The sequence below is a fragment of the Peromyscus leucopus genome, chromosome 14, assembly GCF_004664715.2.
Source record: "Peromyscus leucopus breed LL Stock chromosome 14, UCI_PerLeu_2.1, whole genome shotgun sequence".
NCBI lineage: Eukaryota > Metazoa > Chordata > Mammalia > Rodentia > Cricetidae > Peromyscus > Peromyscus leucopus.
The window spans coordinates 1,115,217-1,133,546 of record NC_051075.1 but is presented as its reverse complement, the minus strand read 5'-3'; the positions used below and the strand labels follow the sequence as shown (position 1 = coordinate 1,133,546).

Here is an 18,330-nt window from a genome sequence, read left to right as displayed (position 1 = left end):
TCTCTGAACCTGACCTTTTATTGCTCTACAAACTGCAGAGAACACAAGCACCCAGTCATGACTTGCCTGTAAAGGCTTCACATTCAGGGTAACAGTTGAGGTAACGTTTTTGTTCACACCTCAACCCCCCAAAACAGAAGAATGGTAAGAAAGCCACGAGTTAAAGCATCATTTTTGTACCACCCTCTCCTTTGAGAAACAGGCTTAATTATTAGAATAAATGAGTTTGTGTTTATAAATCCCCAAGCTTTTGTTTTTACCTAAGCTTTAACAAGTCATTTTGAAACAACTTTGGACAGGGTGGATGGAAGATGAAGATCTAAAATGCTACTTTATTTAAATGACAGGAATGCATGCCTGAAATATAAAGTAATTGGGGAAATCTTTGTGCTACATTGACAGCTTGCCTCCATTTCTTCCTATTGTGGTATTTATAAAAAGAAAGCTCATTGAGGGACAGACCTCTCCAAGTTATCATGACTTTGTGGTTTATTACTAGAACCCATAATTCTATACTTACTCAACTGTAAATCACTAATATCTTGGTATTGTTTAGAAGGAAATGAAAGGTCCTTCTGGGTCTTAGCTTACAGACCCAGTTGTTCACAGATGTTTGATTTTTTTTATATTTTTGGTTGTGAGCCTACCCTTTAATGGTTGAGCCATCTCTCCAGCCCCAGATCTTTGATTTCTAAATTAACTATATTAACAAAAGGTTACACTAGGAAATATTAGGGCTTTCCGTTTTTACTAATTTTATGGTAGTTGCTTTATAATTCTTTAAAAATGATTCCAAAGGTATTTTAGTGTTTGAATTTAGCAAAAAATCATTTCCAAAAAGAGTATTTTGGGGGCTGGAGAGATGGCTCAGAGGTTAAGAGTACTGACTGGTCTTCCAGAGGTCCTGAGTTCAATTCCCAGCAACCACATAATGGTTCACAACCATCTGTAATGAGATCTGGTGCCCTCTTCTGGCTTCAGGCATATATGCAGGCAGAACACTATATACATAATAAATAAATAAAAGAAAAAAAAGAGTATTTTATGGCTGGGTGACTTTGGCGCATGCCTTTAATCCCAGCATTCGGGAGGCAGAGGCAGGTGAGTTCGAGGTCAGACTGGTCAACAGAGCAAGTTCTAGGGCACCCAGGGCTGTTACACTGAGAAACTCTGTCTCAAAAAACAAAACAAACAAACAAAAAAGTATTTTATGAAAAGACAATGTGAACTAATCTGACAGAGCTCAGGTCAGAGCATAGTGAGATATTTTACTTGCAAGAAAAGTAGAACAGAAAATTAATGTTTTTGTTGTTGTTCGTTTTAGATTATGAGATACTTCCAATACACTCAGAGAAATAAATGTATTAAGTAGCATTCACAAAATTCATCCCTTCACCTAACAATTCTTACCATTTTGGTTTCTTTAGGTTTTTGTTGTTTTGTTTTAAAAGAATATCACATGTATAATGTTCAGTATTTCACACCACCTAGGCATGTATCTTAGTTAGAAATAGTGATATTATAATTTATTCCAAGTTTATTTGAACTATACACTTAGAAAATTTTTTTGCATAATTTATCATACTTCAGCTTGTTTCTAGAGCAGTGTTTGGGAGGTTACATTGATTCATGTAGTGTCTTTAAACTGCTATGTAGTATATTCTGTGTAATAAACACTATACATTCTGAAGTGTAAATCTAAATCTTATCAATAAAAACCAAGAGTCAAAGATTAGGGTAATAACCTGAAAGATCAGAGAAGCAGAGGAACAGCCACCAGTGACTTCTTACCTCTTCAGATCCTCTGACCAAAAGGACCAAGATCCTGTCTCCGTCCCGCCTTATCACTTCCTGTCTCGGCCTCCCAAGTGCTGGGATTAAAGGCGTGAGCCACCACCACCTCCGCTTCTATGGTTAACTGGTGGCTAGCTCTGCCCTCTGATCTCCAGGCAAGCTTTATTTGTCAGAACACAAACAAAATATCACACAACAGTTCCTAGTAAATGTTGGCAATTTCTTGCTAGAGTACTGTAGTGGATATTTTGTGTGTATATGTGTGTGTGTGTGTGTGTGTGTGTGTGTACACACGTGTGCGCCAGCTTATAAAGATAGCTTCCAATGTGATCAGGAGACCTCTACAGGACTCTTTTCTCCTACTCTCAGACCCTTTCAGCAATCACAGGATGAAAACTATCATACTAAAAATAATACATTTTTATTTTTTATTTCATACTCTTAAAATACACAGTGAAGTTCTCTTGAGGACATGTAATATCTGATTCTGCAGTAGATTGAATGCAGAGTCTATCATGCCAAATTTGGAAAAATATAAAGTAAAATCATTCTAATATTTACTAAAATTTGCTTCTTGGCTGGAGAAGTGGCTCAGCCTTTCAAGACTAGGCACACAAGAAACATTAACATTTGCTTCTTTTGGAAAATGCAGTTTTTAAATTAAAGTATGTTATTTATAGTATGTATTTGTTTATCATTAGCTTTAATATATAAAATAGTTATAACTTCCAGTACAATAAATATTGATGGACATAATCTAGATAAGCAGAATTTTTAAGAGTCTAAAGAACCTTTGAAATGAAGTTTTGACAAGTGTTGCCCCCAGTCTCTGCATGAGAGAGGAATGGCGAGGTTCCTTCTCTTCTTCCACCTCTTGAGTTCCAGGGATCCAGCTCAAGTCACCAGGCTTAGTAACAAGTGCCTTGTCACACTGAATGATCTTACCAGTCTGAGAATATAATTTTCAACATGCATAATTTATTGATTCATTTTTCCCATTGTTTTTTATTGCTTTTGTTTTGAGATAGCACTTTCCTATGTTGCCTAGGCTAGTCTTGGAATTCCTGAGCTTAAGCCATCCTCCTGCCTCAGCCTCCAAAGACTACAAGCATGATGCAGCATCACCATACATGGATTTCCCATTAATTTTTAAATTCAGGTTTCCATGGATGCATAATTACAACTGAGGTCACTTCCATTTTATTGATTTGGCTCTCTTTCCATTAATACCTCTCTTTCATAATTAGTAGGACTTTATAATGGTCTGTTGCATGATATGGTAAATAATACCACCCTTTGTCTTTCAAAATTGCTTAGTTGAAGGCCTTTATTCTATAGAAATTTTAGAACAAACTCCCATTTTGTATAAAATTTTCAGTGAGTGTTTTATTGGAGTTGCATTGAATTATATAAATTTGTAGAGAACAAATGTTTTGATTATATTGAATCTCTGTCCATGAACATAGTATCTCTCTTTTTATTCCGTCATCCGCTCAGATTCTTTGATTTTATTTTGTCACTAGAGGAGTTTTCTATCTTTTATTGGTTTTATTCTTAAATATCTTGTCACTTTTGTTATGACATCTGGAATTCTATCTATTGCACATTCTAACCAAAGATAGAAACTTGGGGCATATCAACAAAGAAGTCCTAAAGTAGCTGACCTAGCTGGGCGGTGGTGGTGCTTGCTCGCCTTTAATCCCAGCAGAGGCAGAGGCAGGCAGATCTCTGAGTTTGAGGCCAGCCTGGTCTACAGAGTGAGTTCCAGGACAACTAGGGCAGTTACACAGAGAAAGTCTGTCTTGAAAAACAAAAACAAAAACAAAACAAATGTAGCTGACCAGCACGTGGATTTGAGCCCTGTGAAGATTTAGAGTTGTGAGGAGACACCATGGCATGTGCACCAGAAGGGCCGACTAGACCGTCTGTGTTGGCTGTGATGGGGGCGGCTCAAACCCATCTCTGTATCTGTAAGAGGACAGCAAAGTAGATAGGAAGACTGCATGCCCATTACACACAGTCACCTATGGCGACCCGACAGCCCCACGTCTCAGCATTTCCTCAAGAGGTACAAAATTATAGACCTATAAATATTTTTGTGAGAATATTTACTGGAGCCTTATTTGAACTGGAAAACAACTCAATGTCCATCAACAGGACAATAGAGAAATAAAGTATGACATTCTCATTCAAAGGGATACTACTAAGCAATAGAAACAAATGAGTTGCAGATGCCGCCAGCAGCAAGAACATTCAAATGAGGTTCCCAGGCAGGTAAAATGCAATGGTTGTGTGGAAATTATAATAGAGGTTCCCATGGGATGGTAGGAACTGACTAACAGGCATAGAAACTATCCAGTGTTGAAATGCTTAAATCTGCATTGGGATGTTGTGTACATGGCTTAGGACATTTGTCAAAGCTCATCAAATAGTACATGTCGTTGAATGTTAATTTTGCCTCAACTAAGAAAAGCAGAAACATGGATGGTGTTGGAATCCTGTTTTCTGGTCTTTAACTGAGAAATGCCATTGCTGTGATGGTTCTCTTGTGAAATGTTTCATTTTTTATGTTGTAGACCAAAATCCAGGTTCCCTTTTCATAGTAATGGGGCATAAATGAGAATCCTTTTTGGTATGTGAGAGAAACAAGCCAAAGGGTTGTCAATTTTTGCTATTTTTTAAATCTATTGAATCTTTCCAATCAGTACTGTAATGTGTGAGTTTCACTAACTTAACACTTTGAAACTATCTCCTTCATTTGTCTGAATGATCTTTAGGAGTCAGGGAGTACCTCCTTTGTTGGTAATTTCCTGTCAGCATAGTTCATTCAGACTTGTTGGTCCTAATGTGTACATGTAAGTGCTGGGGATTAGTGGCCAAGCAGACCAGGGAAGACCTAGCCCCCTGGAGCTAATGTAGGGAGAATACAAATACCAGATATCTTTAGACAGCTGTTTGCTCTGGAGGAGGTGAGATGGGGTGGCATGACAGAGCAGTTAGAGGCACTGCTATACACGGTCTATTCCCGAAGGCTTCCCTGTGTTACGGCCACAGTGACAGGAACATCAACTGTGGGTATGTTCTAGGACTATTTCGAGGAGGAAGTCAGTGTCACACCCCTCCTTGTTTATGTAGTTATTCATTTCAAAGCTTTTATATTTTTCAAAATGGCCTTTGTAGTAACTTTATGTATGTGGGGCAATTTGAACTCTGAACTTCTGGAATTTCTAGTCTAGTCTGGGTTATTCACCCTTCCAGATGGAAACAGCCCTTTGCAATGTTGACTTTATCTTGCCGTCCCTGCTGTATACAAGCTTGGGAGGAGGGCTGAGTGGAGGAGATGCAGAGGTTGAATTTCTGTAGTTAGACAGTGTCCTTTTCCTAAGAAGAGAGTATTTAAAATGTGGAGGTGGTTTGGAAACCTTTCCCCTGGCCTTCGTCCCTGCCTTGTGTCTGTGTGGTTAGTCTTGTTGGGACTCCCTAGCTGAAACTCTTTTCTCTGTATAAGAGAACATGGTTGGCAAGGTCCTCGTGAATTACAAAGTAAAGAATCATGTTCAATCATAAATAAAAATGTGCTTTCCTAGTTAGTTTGTTGCTTCTTATAGTGATATTTTAAAATATCAGTTATATTTGGAGGCATTTGGTTTAACAAATAGAACAAAATTGTAGGTCTTTTTAGTGATCACTCAGGTTGGATCATTCTGAAAGCTGAAGCACTGTATTTCATTTCACCCTGTCCTACTTCCAGCCATAGTCCATGTGAGTAGGTTGGATGGACACTGGTCTGAATCCTCCTGCTGTGTCAGCAACAGAAGACTGTTCCTCAAATGCCCACACCTTACACAGCCACCTAAGGCGAAGGCATACTTGGAGGTGTGCAGGTTATAATCCATGTCTCAGCAGTAAAGGTTTGGAGAAGCCCCTGCAATTGTGATTCTGCCCTGGTGTCCCCTCAAGAGGCCAGTACACGGTGTTTCTGAAGTACATGGCCAGGGCTTATGGGACTGTAATGAGTATCTTCAAGTATTTTTAGGACTGATAGAGACCCACCAGCTTTCAGTAGAATAATAGAAAATAAATGCTATTTTGGGGACCAAGAATTGAACATGTACAGAGTATACGTGAAAGGACCGGAATCAGCACAAGACACCCAAGACCAAGTTCTCAGCACAGAGATGAATTTGCCCCAGAGGGAATAAGGGCAGGGAATAAGAGACAAAGACAGGAGATAGAGGACAAGGAGGAAGGGGAAGGGAACAAGGAAGAGGGGACACGGGACTGCCTCCAGATAGAGGGGACAGGCATGGCCCATAGGCAAATGGCAGTTTATAAAGGGAAAAAGGGAAACCCCTTGTTAGGATAATTTGGTTTGTCTTGACTGGACATGTTAATTAAGGTAGTGAAAGGGGACTTTTGATTGCTGGACTTCAATACTTCCACAACTGGACCTTGGTGGTCAGCCTCAGGGGGAGGAAGTGGCCAAATAAGGGAATAGACCTTGGAGGCTGGCCTTAGGAGTGTAATCTAGCCGTTTAGCCAGGCAGAGAGAACAGGGGAGGGCAAGGCCTGCAAGAGCCATGTTTGCCATGTTCTGGCCGCTAGAGCCCTTGAATACATACTGTGTTCTGCGTGGCAAAATATTTGTTTTGTTGCTGTTGATCTTTTAAAAATTTAATTTTTCTTGGTTCAAGGGTGAACTTTATTTAATTTTTCAAATATAGACGTAAGTTAAATTATTCTGAATTGGGTATTCTGTCAAAAACAATTAGCTTATGCATTTCCATTTACAATTTTCCCAATCTTTTATTTAGGCAGCAAACAGATATAAAAAGTGTTTTATTTCTAAAAAAAAAGCAGCTATTATGAGGACAGGGAAGCTAATTATTTTTGCAGAATCTAAGAGGGTTGAATGTGTTTTACTCCAGGGCATATGAACACTTTTCAGCAAAAACACCCATTCATTCAGTGTGCCGCTAGTACAGATGGTGTGTGTGTGTGTGTGTGTGTGTGTGTGTGTGTGTATATGTGTGTGTGTATGTGTGTGTGTGTGTGTGAGAGAGAGAGAGAGAGAGAGAGAGAGAGAGAGAGAGAGAGAGAGAGAGAGAGAGGACGCACAAATCATGTTTCAGAATGTCTCCCACCCCAGCATGTTCAGAGATGAAAACTGTCCATGCGTCTTGAAGACAGGTCTCATTGCTTTGTGCTTTTTACTGACTGCTTCTGTTTTGTGAACTATCTTGCTTTTCAGCCTTCACTGAACTCCTCTTCCACCCATTTTTCTCCTAAGTTAGGTAAGCCCTGGAAGCAATTGTATGTGGAAATATGACCCAGGAATTAGGCAGAAGCAGAGGCTTGCTCTGTGTACTTTTCAGGTTATTGATCCATTTGGTGGGTATTAACTCAGCATGTCTTCCATGCCAGGGCAGCCTTGGGTACGAAGAGTAAACAGCAGTTTCTGTGGACAGAGGGAGAGCCTAGGCAGCTGTAGGAGCGAGATGGAGACGGGCCTTCAGTTCACCTCAGGTGTGGGAACTTTTTCTCTCAAGGATGCTCCAGGGTGGAGGAGGACGTGAGTCAGTTTTCGGGTTTCCTGGGAGCACAGTGAGTCCAGTGAACGTAGTGTGTCAGTAAGGGGGTCTTACTGTAAATCCGAGTTAGCCGATCCATTGGTTCTGTGGTGTGATTCAGCGAGCCTGCAGCACAGCCGGGCTCCTTGGTGAGGACTTCCCGCCTTCTACCACAGAGAGGTGGCCTTGCCACTTCTGCCTTCCTCCTGCTCCTTCCCTGGTGGTTCCTGAGAGAGAGCGCGCGCGAAGGTCGTTGCTCAGCCCAGTGTACACTCACTTCCAGTCTTCTTCCTGTGTTGCTAACTAGATTAAAACTCCAGAAAATTGTGACATCTTAACTTCCTACAAGTGTATGTAGGAAAGACTTGTTGCTTCTCTCTCTCTCCCTCTCTCTCTCTCTCTCTCTCTCTCTCTCTCTCTCTCTCTCTCTCTCTCTCTTTCCAACACAGGGTTTCTCTGTGTAGCCCTAGCTGCCCTGGAATTCGCTCCGTGGACCAGGCTGGCCTTGGGCTCACAGAGATCCGCCTGCCTCTGCCTCCCGAGTGCTGGGATTAAAGGTGTGCCACCACCGCCCAGCCGCTTTTGTCTCTTTAAAGAGAGTGTGGGGGTATAGATGTGAGGGATTGGAACTTTGCTGATTGTCAAACACTGTTTGTATCTTGAATATTGAAAACCACCTGCCCTGTGGCGACTCATCTTGTTAACTGTCCATCCCTAGGTCCCATTTATTGTCAAGCAGCGAGAATCATCATCATGCAGCTTAAATGCTCACGATTCAAAAGTAGGTTCAGTATCTAGAAGGCCTGTCAAGGACATACAAAGGAATGTAATTTGTGGCGTTTAAGTAGGTATATAACTTAGCATGTGAAGAAGAAGACAGCATGGTTAGATTCTCCCCACTGTGTGGGACTCCAAAGAACATGAATGTTGTGGGTGGAGTCTGGTCATTTTGTTCTGGTCACTCGTGTACCTCAAATGTCAGGGCAGCAATGGGATAGTTTTCTAAAACCGTGTAAGAGTAAAATTCCAGACAAAACAAAACATAAGAAAGAAAGAAAACTTAATCCTTTGATCCATACTGTTGTTCTACTGGGGAAGTTAAAAACTATTATTACTGTGCATGTGTGTTCACAGTGTGTGTATGTGTGTGTGTGTGTGTGTGTGTGTGTGTGTGTGTGTGTGTGTCAGTGTACACATGGAAGTCGGGGCATTATGAAGTTTATTCTTTCCTCTGCCTTTACATGGTTCTTGAGATGGAACTCAGATCTCCAGGCCTGTGTAGCAAGTTCTTTTATCTACTGAGCCATCTTGACAGCCCATTACTGTTGACATCTATCAAAATTGCATGTAGCAGTCATGTGCATATGTAAACACTGTTAGGATGTAGGCTCAGGTGGTTACAAATAGACTTTTGTAGATGTGAATGTCTAGCAGGTTATTGGAAAGCCATACAGGGGCTAGCAAGATGGCTTATTTGTGAAAGAGCTTACCATGCAAATGTGTAGACCTGAGTTTGAATCTCTGAAAACCACATAGAGTCATGTGAGATGGGTCTAGAATCCCAGTGCTCCTGTGTGGAAATGGGAGGCAGAGGCAGGAGAATTCTCAGAAGCTTGTGGGCCAGCTAGCTTGGCCTATGTAGAGGGAAAAAAACCACAGCCACCAATTCCAAGAGACTGTCTCAGACAAGGTGGAAGGTGAACATGGAAACTGAAGGTTCTCCTCTGCTATACAGCAACACACATGCATGAACACACACAAAGTCATACAGAACATAGCTCTGGGATGTAGGACTTCACTTCTTGTGCAGGAGTGTTCTGGAGGTTGACTGTCAGGGTTGTGCTCTGAATTAATGTGACAAATGAAATAGTTCCCACAAATTCAGAAAACAAAATCCGGTGTATAGAAGTGTGGCACATGAATAGCATGGTCAGGCCCCTAGGCTTTGATCCCTCCCAAAAGGAAAAGATGTTCTAGATGATAGGACCATTGTGGGAAATCTTCCTTGAAGAAAAATGCAGAAACATAAGGCCTCTGGAGAGCATACACACCAGAGGCCACAGTGGCTTCATCTTCTGAACAGGCTAGTGGGGTGGGGCACAGAGCAGGGAGTCTGCATTCTGTTGCAGGGCTGTGATGGGTCTTTTACCTTCACTGTACTCAACTGTCCCTCGCCTGAATTCCTGTGGTTGGATTAATCTGTGCTGTCTTAAGTCATTGTCCTTGGAAGCCTTGAAGGGAGGCTCTGTTAGGACTCCCTTCTTAAGGATATAAAAAGGAGTTTAAAGTATTCATAAAAACCATGGTGTGTGTGTGTGTGTGTGTGTGTGTGTGTGTGTGTGTGTGTGTGTGGTGTGTGTGTGTGTGTGTGTGTGTGTGTACAGTTAAAGTTGTTTGCATAAGTAATTTGTATCTGCTGAATTGCTGAGGTTATGCAGTATAAATAAGAATTTTGTATCTTGGATAATTTGGAGGATATAATTTTGCTACCATATACTAATTGATTGATTGAGACAAGGTCTCACTGTGTGCCCCTGGTTGACCTGAAACTCCCCATGTAGACAGGATTGGCCTTGAACTCAGAGATCTGCCTGCCTCTGCTTCCTCAGTACTGAGATGGGCACCACTATGTCCAGCTTATACATTGTTATGTATTGTACGTGAATTTTTGAGTTATTTCACAAAGTTAACCCTCTGTGTTAGTGAAGATTAGTATGGGGGGGGAAAGTATTGACTTCTTACTGTGCAGTTTCAGAACTCAGTCCCTTCTCTTCCCTCCCCTCCCTCCCCTCTCCTCCCCTCCCAACTCCTTCCCCCTCCCCTCCCCTCCCCTCCCCATCCTTCTGCTCTCTCCCTCTCCTGCCCCTCCCTTCCGCTCTGGCAGTATTTCTAGGTTTATTAGCCTCCAGCTTTGGTGCTCTGTGTGTGTGTGTGTGTGTGTGTGTGTGTGTGTGTGATCTACCACAAGTTCATCACTTTCTAAAAACTTCATGGTAGCATTTCCTTATCAAAAATACATAGAGATAATGATGTCTAAAGCCTGGAGCATCTGCCCCACATAGCCTTCTCCAAATCCTTGTTCCTGTACCAACATATTCTTCATGAAACCACAGTGCTAAGGAGAATTGGGTCTTCTCTGTCCCCATAGCATAAACGGCATTCATAATTGCTGCTTTAAAAGTCTTAAAGTGTTAACATGTATCACAGCAGACCATGACTCTTTGGATATACATGCTGGCCTTTCTACGTAATGTGAAACACTCATTTACCCACTTCTCGTAAGAAAGGAAATTTTAAAAAGAACATCAAACCTTTTCCATTTCTTGAGATATTTATGTCTGCAAATCCAAGAAGAAACCCAGAACTGAGTGGAATCAGGGTGTGGGCAGGTAGAGGAGTATGGCATGCACCAGCCTGTAGCCTCTGCTTTCTGTGTGCACATCTATATGTCGTGGACATCTTACACATTCTTCAGTCTAAGACTGGCAAGGATAGACTACCTTCACCTAAGCATGAGTTGATTTTCCATGAACATTTTCAGTTTTGTTTCCTTTCAGAACGGCTGCTGCTTAAAAGGTCTATTTATATATTGCCTTTCCCTTTCTAGGAGCACTTAGAGACCCACCTCCCAAAGCAGATTGTGAAAGGACACAGAGCTTAGCTGGCACTTGATGTCGTTGCTGCATTGTTTTCTAGTGGCATTTATAGATTTATTCTGTTCCAGCTATGTGGCATCAACATACTTTAACAAAGGGTTTTTATTAAAGTCTTTAGGGGAAATTAATTTGATAGGTGAAACACTGATTTTTTTTTTTGTTTTGTTTTGTTTTTCGAGACAGGGTTTCTCTGTAGCTTTGGAGCCTGTCCTGGACTAGCTCTGTAGACCAGGCTGGCCTCAAACTCACAGAAATCTGCCTGCCTCTGCCTCCCGAGTGCTGGGATTACAGGCGTGCGCCACCACCGCCTGGCGAAACACTGATTTTATGTTATGTTATGTTATGTTCCTTTATTGGTAGCAAATGCTTTATTCTGAGCATTTAATTTTATATGGTTTATATTCTTATATTATTTATGCATTCTAATTTATATTGAAATTATGGAATTATGTAACTGATTTGAGTCTTTTGGTTTTGGGTTATATAAGATTTTTAAAAATCTAATCCTATTATTCTGCTCTTCTCTTTTAGCTCCAGTTATAAACCGGTTCACAAGGCGTGCCTCGGGTAAGTCTGACTGTCCTACAGACTTCACTCACTAATGGTGACATTTTAAAGATGATAGTTGTATTGGACAAAACTATACAAAGAATAATTAATGGGGAACAATAACTTATTTGTTCATCTTTTCTCTAAGAAGAACCCCAGTGTGATATAACCATATATTAGGAATTAATTGAAAATTAATTAAGCCACAAGTGGCTGTGCTTAAGTCCCTCTGAGGCCCAGGCTGGAGTAGACTTCATGTCACTCTGCACATTTCTTCCTCAAGTTTGACAAAATGGCTACTTGGGTGATTTCTCATTCACCAGTAACAGTTGAGAAGCAGTGATTTAAGAAATGGGCAAAGGAGACCTGGGAACAGTGAGAAGGGAACATTTTTAACTATTATATGGAGCCCTTCAGAGTGGGAATAAGCCAGTTAACATTTTTAGTTGCTGTCTTAAATATTCCTTGGCACCCTGATGCATGGCCAGAGGAGGGCTGTGTACCAAGTACCTAAATGATAATCACTGTGGACCCTGTGACATGTGGGAAGAAGGGTATACAGTTAAAGGTGTTTCTATCCTCACTAGTTTCAGTAAAAGGAGTTGGGATGTAGAAATGGGTCAGTGACTTTCTGGAAAATTCACTCTGTGGAGTATCTTCTCTGAGAGAGGACTAATGAGCATACTACATTTGCTTTGGGAGGGTTACTCTTCCTCTTAAGTACAGGTAGAATTATTTTACTCAAAAATAGAAAATAAATATTTCAAACACTTCATCTTTGGAGTCAGATATTAGAAATTATTTCTTTATTTTATAAAATGGCCTAATTTTTACTGTTGTAAAACTCAGAAAGCTTTAAGCCTGATTTTTTTTTAATTTGCCAGCAGTTAGTGGAATAATTTACTCTTTACACAATGACCGGGTCTGTAACGAGAGAACCTAGAGAAGTGTGCTGCACTGGGACCGCGGCTCCCATTCTTAGCTGCCGGTAATCTCAGTGCATATTGATTTTAAACAGTGAATGCAAATTTCAGGTTTTAATGCCTTCTGTGGAATAGGGTTTTGTTTATGTCTGCAAGGCAAGAGCAGAGCTGTGAAACAGGACTTTCAGAAATGGTAGAAACCAGGAAGAAACAATTGGAATCAATGTTGTGTGTCTTGTCTTTACCCGTGAAGTTCATTCAGTAGAAATGGGTCTTGGAATCATCATCCTTTCTGCCCTATGCTGTATGAGTGATACATTTATTTATGAGTAAGTTCCATTCATATTTTTATATGATTATTCATCAGTAATTGATGGCTTAGTATATAGATTAGTTTTCAAACACCATTGTTTTACCTGTCCTCCCCAAATGTGTATCCACTATATCTCATTAGGACCTGGCTGGAAATGTAGAGCTGATGGAATACTAACAAAGAAATACATTTAAAATGTATTCATTTCCAGGATGACAGACAATTGGAAATGCCAGTGAAACCAATCAGAAAAAAGAGTCATTATAAAATAACAGTAAGCCAGCTGGGCAGTGGTGGCACATGCCTCTATTCCCAGCACTCAGGAGGCAGAGGCAGGTGGGGTTTGAGGCCAGCCTGGTCTACAGAGAAAGTTCTAGGACAGCCACACATACACAGAGAAACCCTGTCTCAAAAAAAAAAAAAAAAAAAAAAAAAACACAAAACAGAAAACCAAAACAATAACAGCAACAACAACAACAAAATCAACAAGCCTAAAAGGTGTAAAACCATCATAATGTATGCTGAAAACCATTGTAAGAATGACTCTTCATGTTGATTGCAAGAACCAGAGATACTCTATGGAGTGCCTGGCCAGTCTGTTACTGTGCATCTCATACAAGCTTTCAGTCTTTTGACTGAGAGAAATAAAATTATATGTCTTAGGAAAACAACAGTGTTGTGTACAGGAGAATAAGGATATATTTAATCATTTACACCTCTATATTTTGCCTTCTTATAATCCTTATGAAAATTTGTGTACATAGTTCCTGGCCAAAAACCATAGGACCAGTCTTAGGTACTCTGGAGGGAAACTCTGCAGTTCTGTTAGTTTGAAGCAGTTTAGTGGAGGAGCCATCCTTCAGCTCTTTATAAAGTAACATTTTTTGAAAAAAAAAAGATTGATTGTCAAAAATGTAGAAAATTGTGTGTAATTACTGAGGTTGCCTGAGGAGTCTTTTTGGTCGAATTTAATTTCAGTCATACTTTCCTTTTAGAATTAAACTGTAAAACTCTAAGAACTAGATCTAGTCCATGGGAAAGACAGTCAGTCAGATAAAATCATCCAGAAGTCTTTGAGTTTGTTTCTCATAAAATAATATTTCAAAAAAGAAACCTGTACTAGTTACAGAACAGAACAGAAACACTGTGCTTGGTCACTGCTGGTTCCATGAAAACAGTGAGATGCAATAGTTCTCATATTCTCAGTTCCTTAAACCCTTGAGCTGGGAGCATTTAGTATTTATACTGCATCTATTACAAATAATTTTCATACTTGAATAATATAAATAAAACATTCTTCCTTTTATATTTTATTGCTATGGTTCATGAGGATGAGAAGTATGTTTATGATAATTTACAGCAGGCACATTATTTAGGCTCATGCTTTTCTCTTACATTCACATCTTTGTGTACTAATGTATTGTGTGGGAGGGGGTGGGGGGGCTGAATGTATGCTGTGTGTGGCGTGCCCTCAGAGGGCTTCCGAGCCCTGGAACTGGAGTTATAGAAGGTTGTAAGCCACCAAGTGGGTGCTGGGAATGGAATGCTGATACTCTGGAAGAGGAGAAAGTGCTGTTAACTGCTGAGCCACCCCTCCAGCCCCCATTTTGTGTTTTTTATTGCTCACTTTCTGATAACTTCTTGAGTCATCTTCATATAGTTTTAGTACTTACCCAGTATCTTAGTTAGGGTTTCTACTGCTGTGGAGAGACAGCGTAACCACGGCAATTCTTGTAAATGAAACATTTAACTGGGGCTGGCTTACAGTTTCAGGGGTTCAGTCTGCTATCATTATGGCAGGAAGCAGGCAGATGTGGTGCTGGAGCTGAGAGGGCTACGTCTTGCAGGCAACAGGAAGTCAACTGGCTGTCACACTGAGGGAAGCTTGAGAAAAAGACCTCAAAGCTCCCACAGTGACACACTTCCTCCAACAAGCTACATCTTCCCTTCGGGGGGGCCATTTTCTTTCTAACCACCACACCCTTAAACCTGTCCGTTATTGGTTCTATAAGTAAAAGGGCCAGGTTTAGTCAATACTGCTAGACAGAATTCCTGTGGTTTTAAGTCCTTAGTTTTCAGAAGCCAGTTCACTACTTAATGCAGAGTGAAGGCTGTGGCAGTGTCAATAATGGAATGAGGGAGACACTGTTAGAAAACAGACTGGCCAGCCGGGCGTTGGTGGCGCACACCTTTAATCCCAGCACTCGGGAGGCAGAGCCAGGCGGATCTCTGTGAGTTCGAGGCCAGCCTGGGCTACCAAGTGAGCTCCAGGAAAGGCGCAAAGCTACACAGAGAAACCCTGTCTAGAAAAACCAAAAAAAAAAAAAAAAAAAAAAAAAGGGCTGGAGAGATGGCTCAGAGGTTAAGAGCAAGGGCTGCTCTTCCAGAGGTCCTGAGTTCAATTCCCAGCAACCACATGGTGGCTCACTACCATCTATAACGAGATCTGGTGCCCTCTTCTGGCCTGCAGTCATACATGCCGTATACACAATAAATAAACAAATCTTTAAAAAAAAAAAAAAAGAAAAGAAAACAGACTGGCCTTGTAGGCCAGTGGTTAAGCTCTATCAGACATGGAGGTGGTTGTCATCTGTCTACTGACATGCAGCTACAATACACGTTCGGTGTCTCCCTTGCATTGCCTCATTAAACCTATTTTAAAAACAGCATTTTATAATCCTGTTATTAAAAGATGAGGCCAGATTTTGGTCCTTTCTTGGGGGGGGGGTGCGTTTGTAAACCCTTCTTTAAAAATATAGAGAAATGTTTTCTCTCTTCTCCTTTCCTTTCTTCCTCTTCCTTCCTCCCTCTCTCCTTCTCTCCCACCCCTCTCCCTCACTGGGAGGTTCAAGTTTGTCCTAAGGGTTAAGTGGTTTCAATAAAACCCACAACAGAATGTCTACTCTCTCCAAAATACTCAGTGTTATACAAGACCCTGAGGCCATGGGCCAGGTAATATTTATTAAGGAATGGGATCTATAAGGTATACTCACAACACAGAACAACAAGGTAAACGCTGTTGCTTATCCAGCTGTCACCGTCCTGCCATTCTGCCCATAGTCCATGGGAACCAAACTGCAAGCCACGCCTCTCTTCAGCTTGCTCCTGCTCCCACTACCCAAGAACACAAGAGAGAAGCAACCCCTGCCCACATAAGGGGTCACATATCCTAGAGAAGACCATGCCCATAAAGCAAAACACACACACACACACACACACACACACACACACACACACACACACACACACCACAAAGCAAAAAAAAAAAAAAACAAAAAAAAAACAACAATAACAAAAAAAAAAAACGCTCCATCCAATTGGTCATTGGGCCAAATGGCGGAATTCCCACAACACTCGTGTTGAGCGGTCTTTTGCAAAGAATGCTTAAATCCAACCAACAAAACCCTCAAGAGACTTTGTACCTTAGCCCATCAGAGAAGAGTGTTAGCCTTGGAGTCCTAACACTGACATCAGTCTTTAATCAGAGCATCTCTTTCTTACTGTTTGCACATTACAGGTTTCCAGCAGATACAGTGTTTTCCATGTAGTTTTATTTCTGAAGTGGGGGAGTGGGATCCAGCCAGTGCTCAGACAGGGCCTTGCATTGTGAAGACAGGTCTCTTTTGTTTTTTCTAATCACAAGATTTTATTTAGAAAAATATCATATTTATAGAAAATTTCAAAGAATGGCTGAATGAACACATTTACCCAGATTCCTTGATTGTTAATTCATTATTTTGACACATTTGCACACTCTCCCTTTTTTATACACCCCCACATATATGCACACATTTTTAGTTTTTGAGATGAAGGTCTCTGTGTAGCCCAAGCTAGCTTTGAATTCATGATTTTCCTCCCTTCCTCAGGCTCCTGAGTGCCAGCATACCCAATCACACTTTATTTTTTATTGACCCTTTCAGGAATTCTAAATACTTGAGTGTCTATCTCCTGAGACCTTCTACAAAATGTATCACTCCTGGGATTAATGGCATGTAAACTCAGTATACTATATACTACTATTGTTAGAGTTAGACGTTTTCTGTTGTCCTACTAAGGGCTCCCTCCCACCCCCATTAAACACTTCTGCGCCTTCATTTTTCTTCTCTTTCATAAACTGGCTTCCAAGAATTTCTAAAATTTGCTTTTTTGGAGTTTTGAAGGTTGTTCCTGGCCCATTATTAGCTGCTGTGAGGTCTTCAGTGGCACAGACTCTACAGCTGTTGGTCAGCATGTCCCACTGATGCTCAGGAGTCTTTGCATTGATGTTCGGCATTGCTTTCAGGATCTGCAACAGAGCAATCTGTGTTAAGAAGCACTTGTTTCTTGTAAGAGAATTTCGAGAGCACGAGTGAACACACACACACACACGCTTAAATAATGACTTTTGTTGTAAAGATAATTCATTCTTTAATGAGTGTTGAATTGTATAATACATTTTTTTGCAATTTTTTGAAATTTTATAATTTAATTTAATTTTACATATCAGCCACAGATTACCCTGTCCTCCCTCCTCCCGTCCCCCCTCCCCCAGCCCACCCCCAATTTCTATATCCTCCAGGGCAAGGACTCCCTGGGGATTCAGCTCAGCCTGGTAGATTCAGTTGAGGCAGGTCCAGTCCCCTCCTCCCTTCACCCAGGCTGAGCAAAGTGTCCCTGCATAGGTCCCAGGTTCCAAACAGCCAGCTCATGCACTAAGGACAGGGAGAACAAAGAAAAAGAGACCATGATAAATGAAGACCCCCATGGGAATAGGAAGAAGCAAAGTGCTAGAGAGGCGCCCAGAAATCCACAAAGATACCTCCACAATAGACTACTGGCGATGGTCGAGAGAAAGCCGGAACTGACCTGCTCTGGTGATTGGATGGCCAAACACCCTAACTATTGTAGTAGAACTCTCATCCAATGACTGATGGAAGTGGATGCAGAGACCCACGGCCAGGCCCCAGGTGGAGCTCTGGGAGTCCAATTGGCGAGAAAGAGGAGCGATTGTATGAGCGAGAATTGTTGAGTCCATGATTGGAAAAAGCACAGGGACAAATAGCCAAACTTGTGTAATACAGTTTTAACAAAGATAAAATTTCATTACTCTTTTTTAAAATTAGCACTAAGAAAAATTCAGAGCTGAAATTAAAGTTTTTAAGTCTCACATAGTCAGTGTGTAAAATAATGACATTAAAAGTTCCTGTAAAGTCAGCTCAAATGGAAAAAATGGGGGGAAAAAAAAGCAAAATTCTCAAGAAAGTAGTGAAGTAGCAGAAGTTCACATCTTATCTTGAATCGGGAACTTATGTTTTGCCTTTTTTGGAAATATTTTATAGCCTGGTGTTCATTTGTGTCTCAGTGGTGAGAGCGCTTAACCCCTGGTCATTATTTTCCCCCAAAGACTATTCTCATATTGTGAGTATACTCTGCTGAGGTGATGGAGTTAGGTTTTATAGTCTGGCCTTGAAGTAAAATCTATCCTTAAAATATTTGATGCAAGCCAAGCGGTGGTGGTGCACGCCTTTAATCCCAGCACTCAGGAG

At 41.0% G+C, this 18,330-nt stretch overlaps 1 protein-coding gene across 2 annotated transcripts in view; it reads left to right on the top strand.

Moving 5' to 3' along the window:
• Prkar2b (protein kinase cAMP-dependent type II regulatory subunit beta) overlaps positions 1 to 18,330 on the top strand; it is a 110,186-nt gene that overhangs the window by 9,355 nt on the left and 82,501 nt on the right. Inside the window, exons 1-2 of one of the 2 annotated variants that reach the window (XM_037210490.1) lie at positions 7,282 to 7,320; positions 11,552 to 11,587. In XM_037210490.1, the coding sequence (XP_037066385.1) occupies positions 7,293 to 7,320; positions 11,552 to 11,587 (64 nt within the window). In that variant the 5' untranslated portion in view covers positions 7,282 to 7,292. Of the gene's footprint in view, positions 1 to 7,281; positions 7,321 to 11,551; positions 11,588 to 18,330 lie in introns of those variants that run through there. The other variant, XM_028891744.2, reaches the window with a different exon arrangement.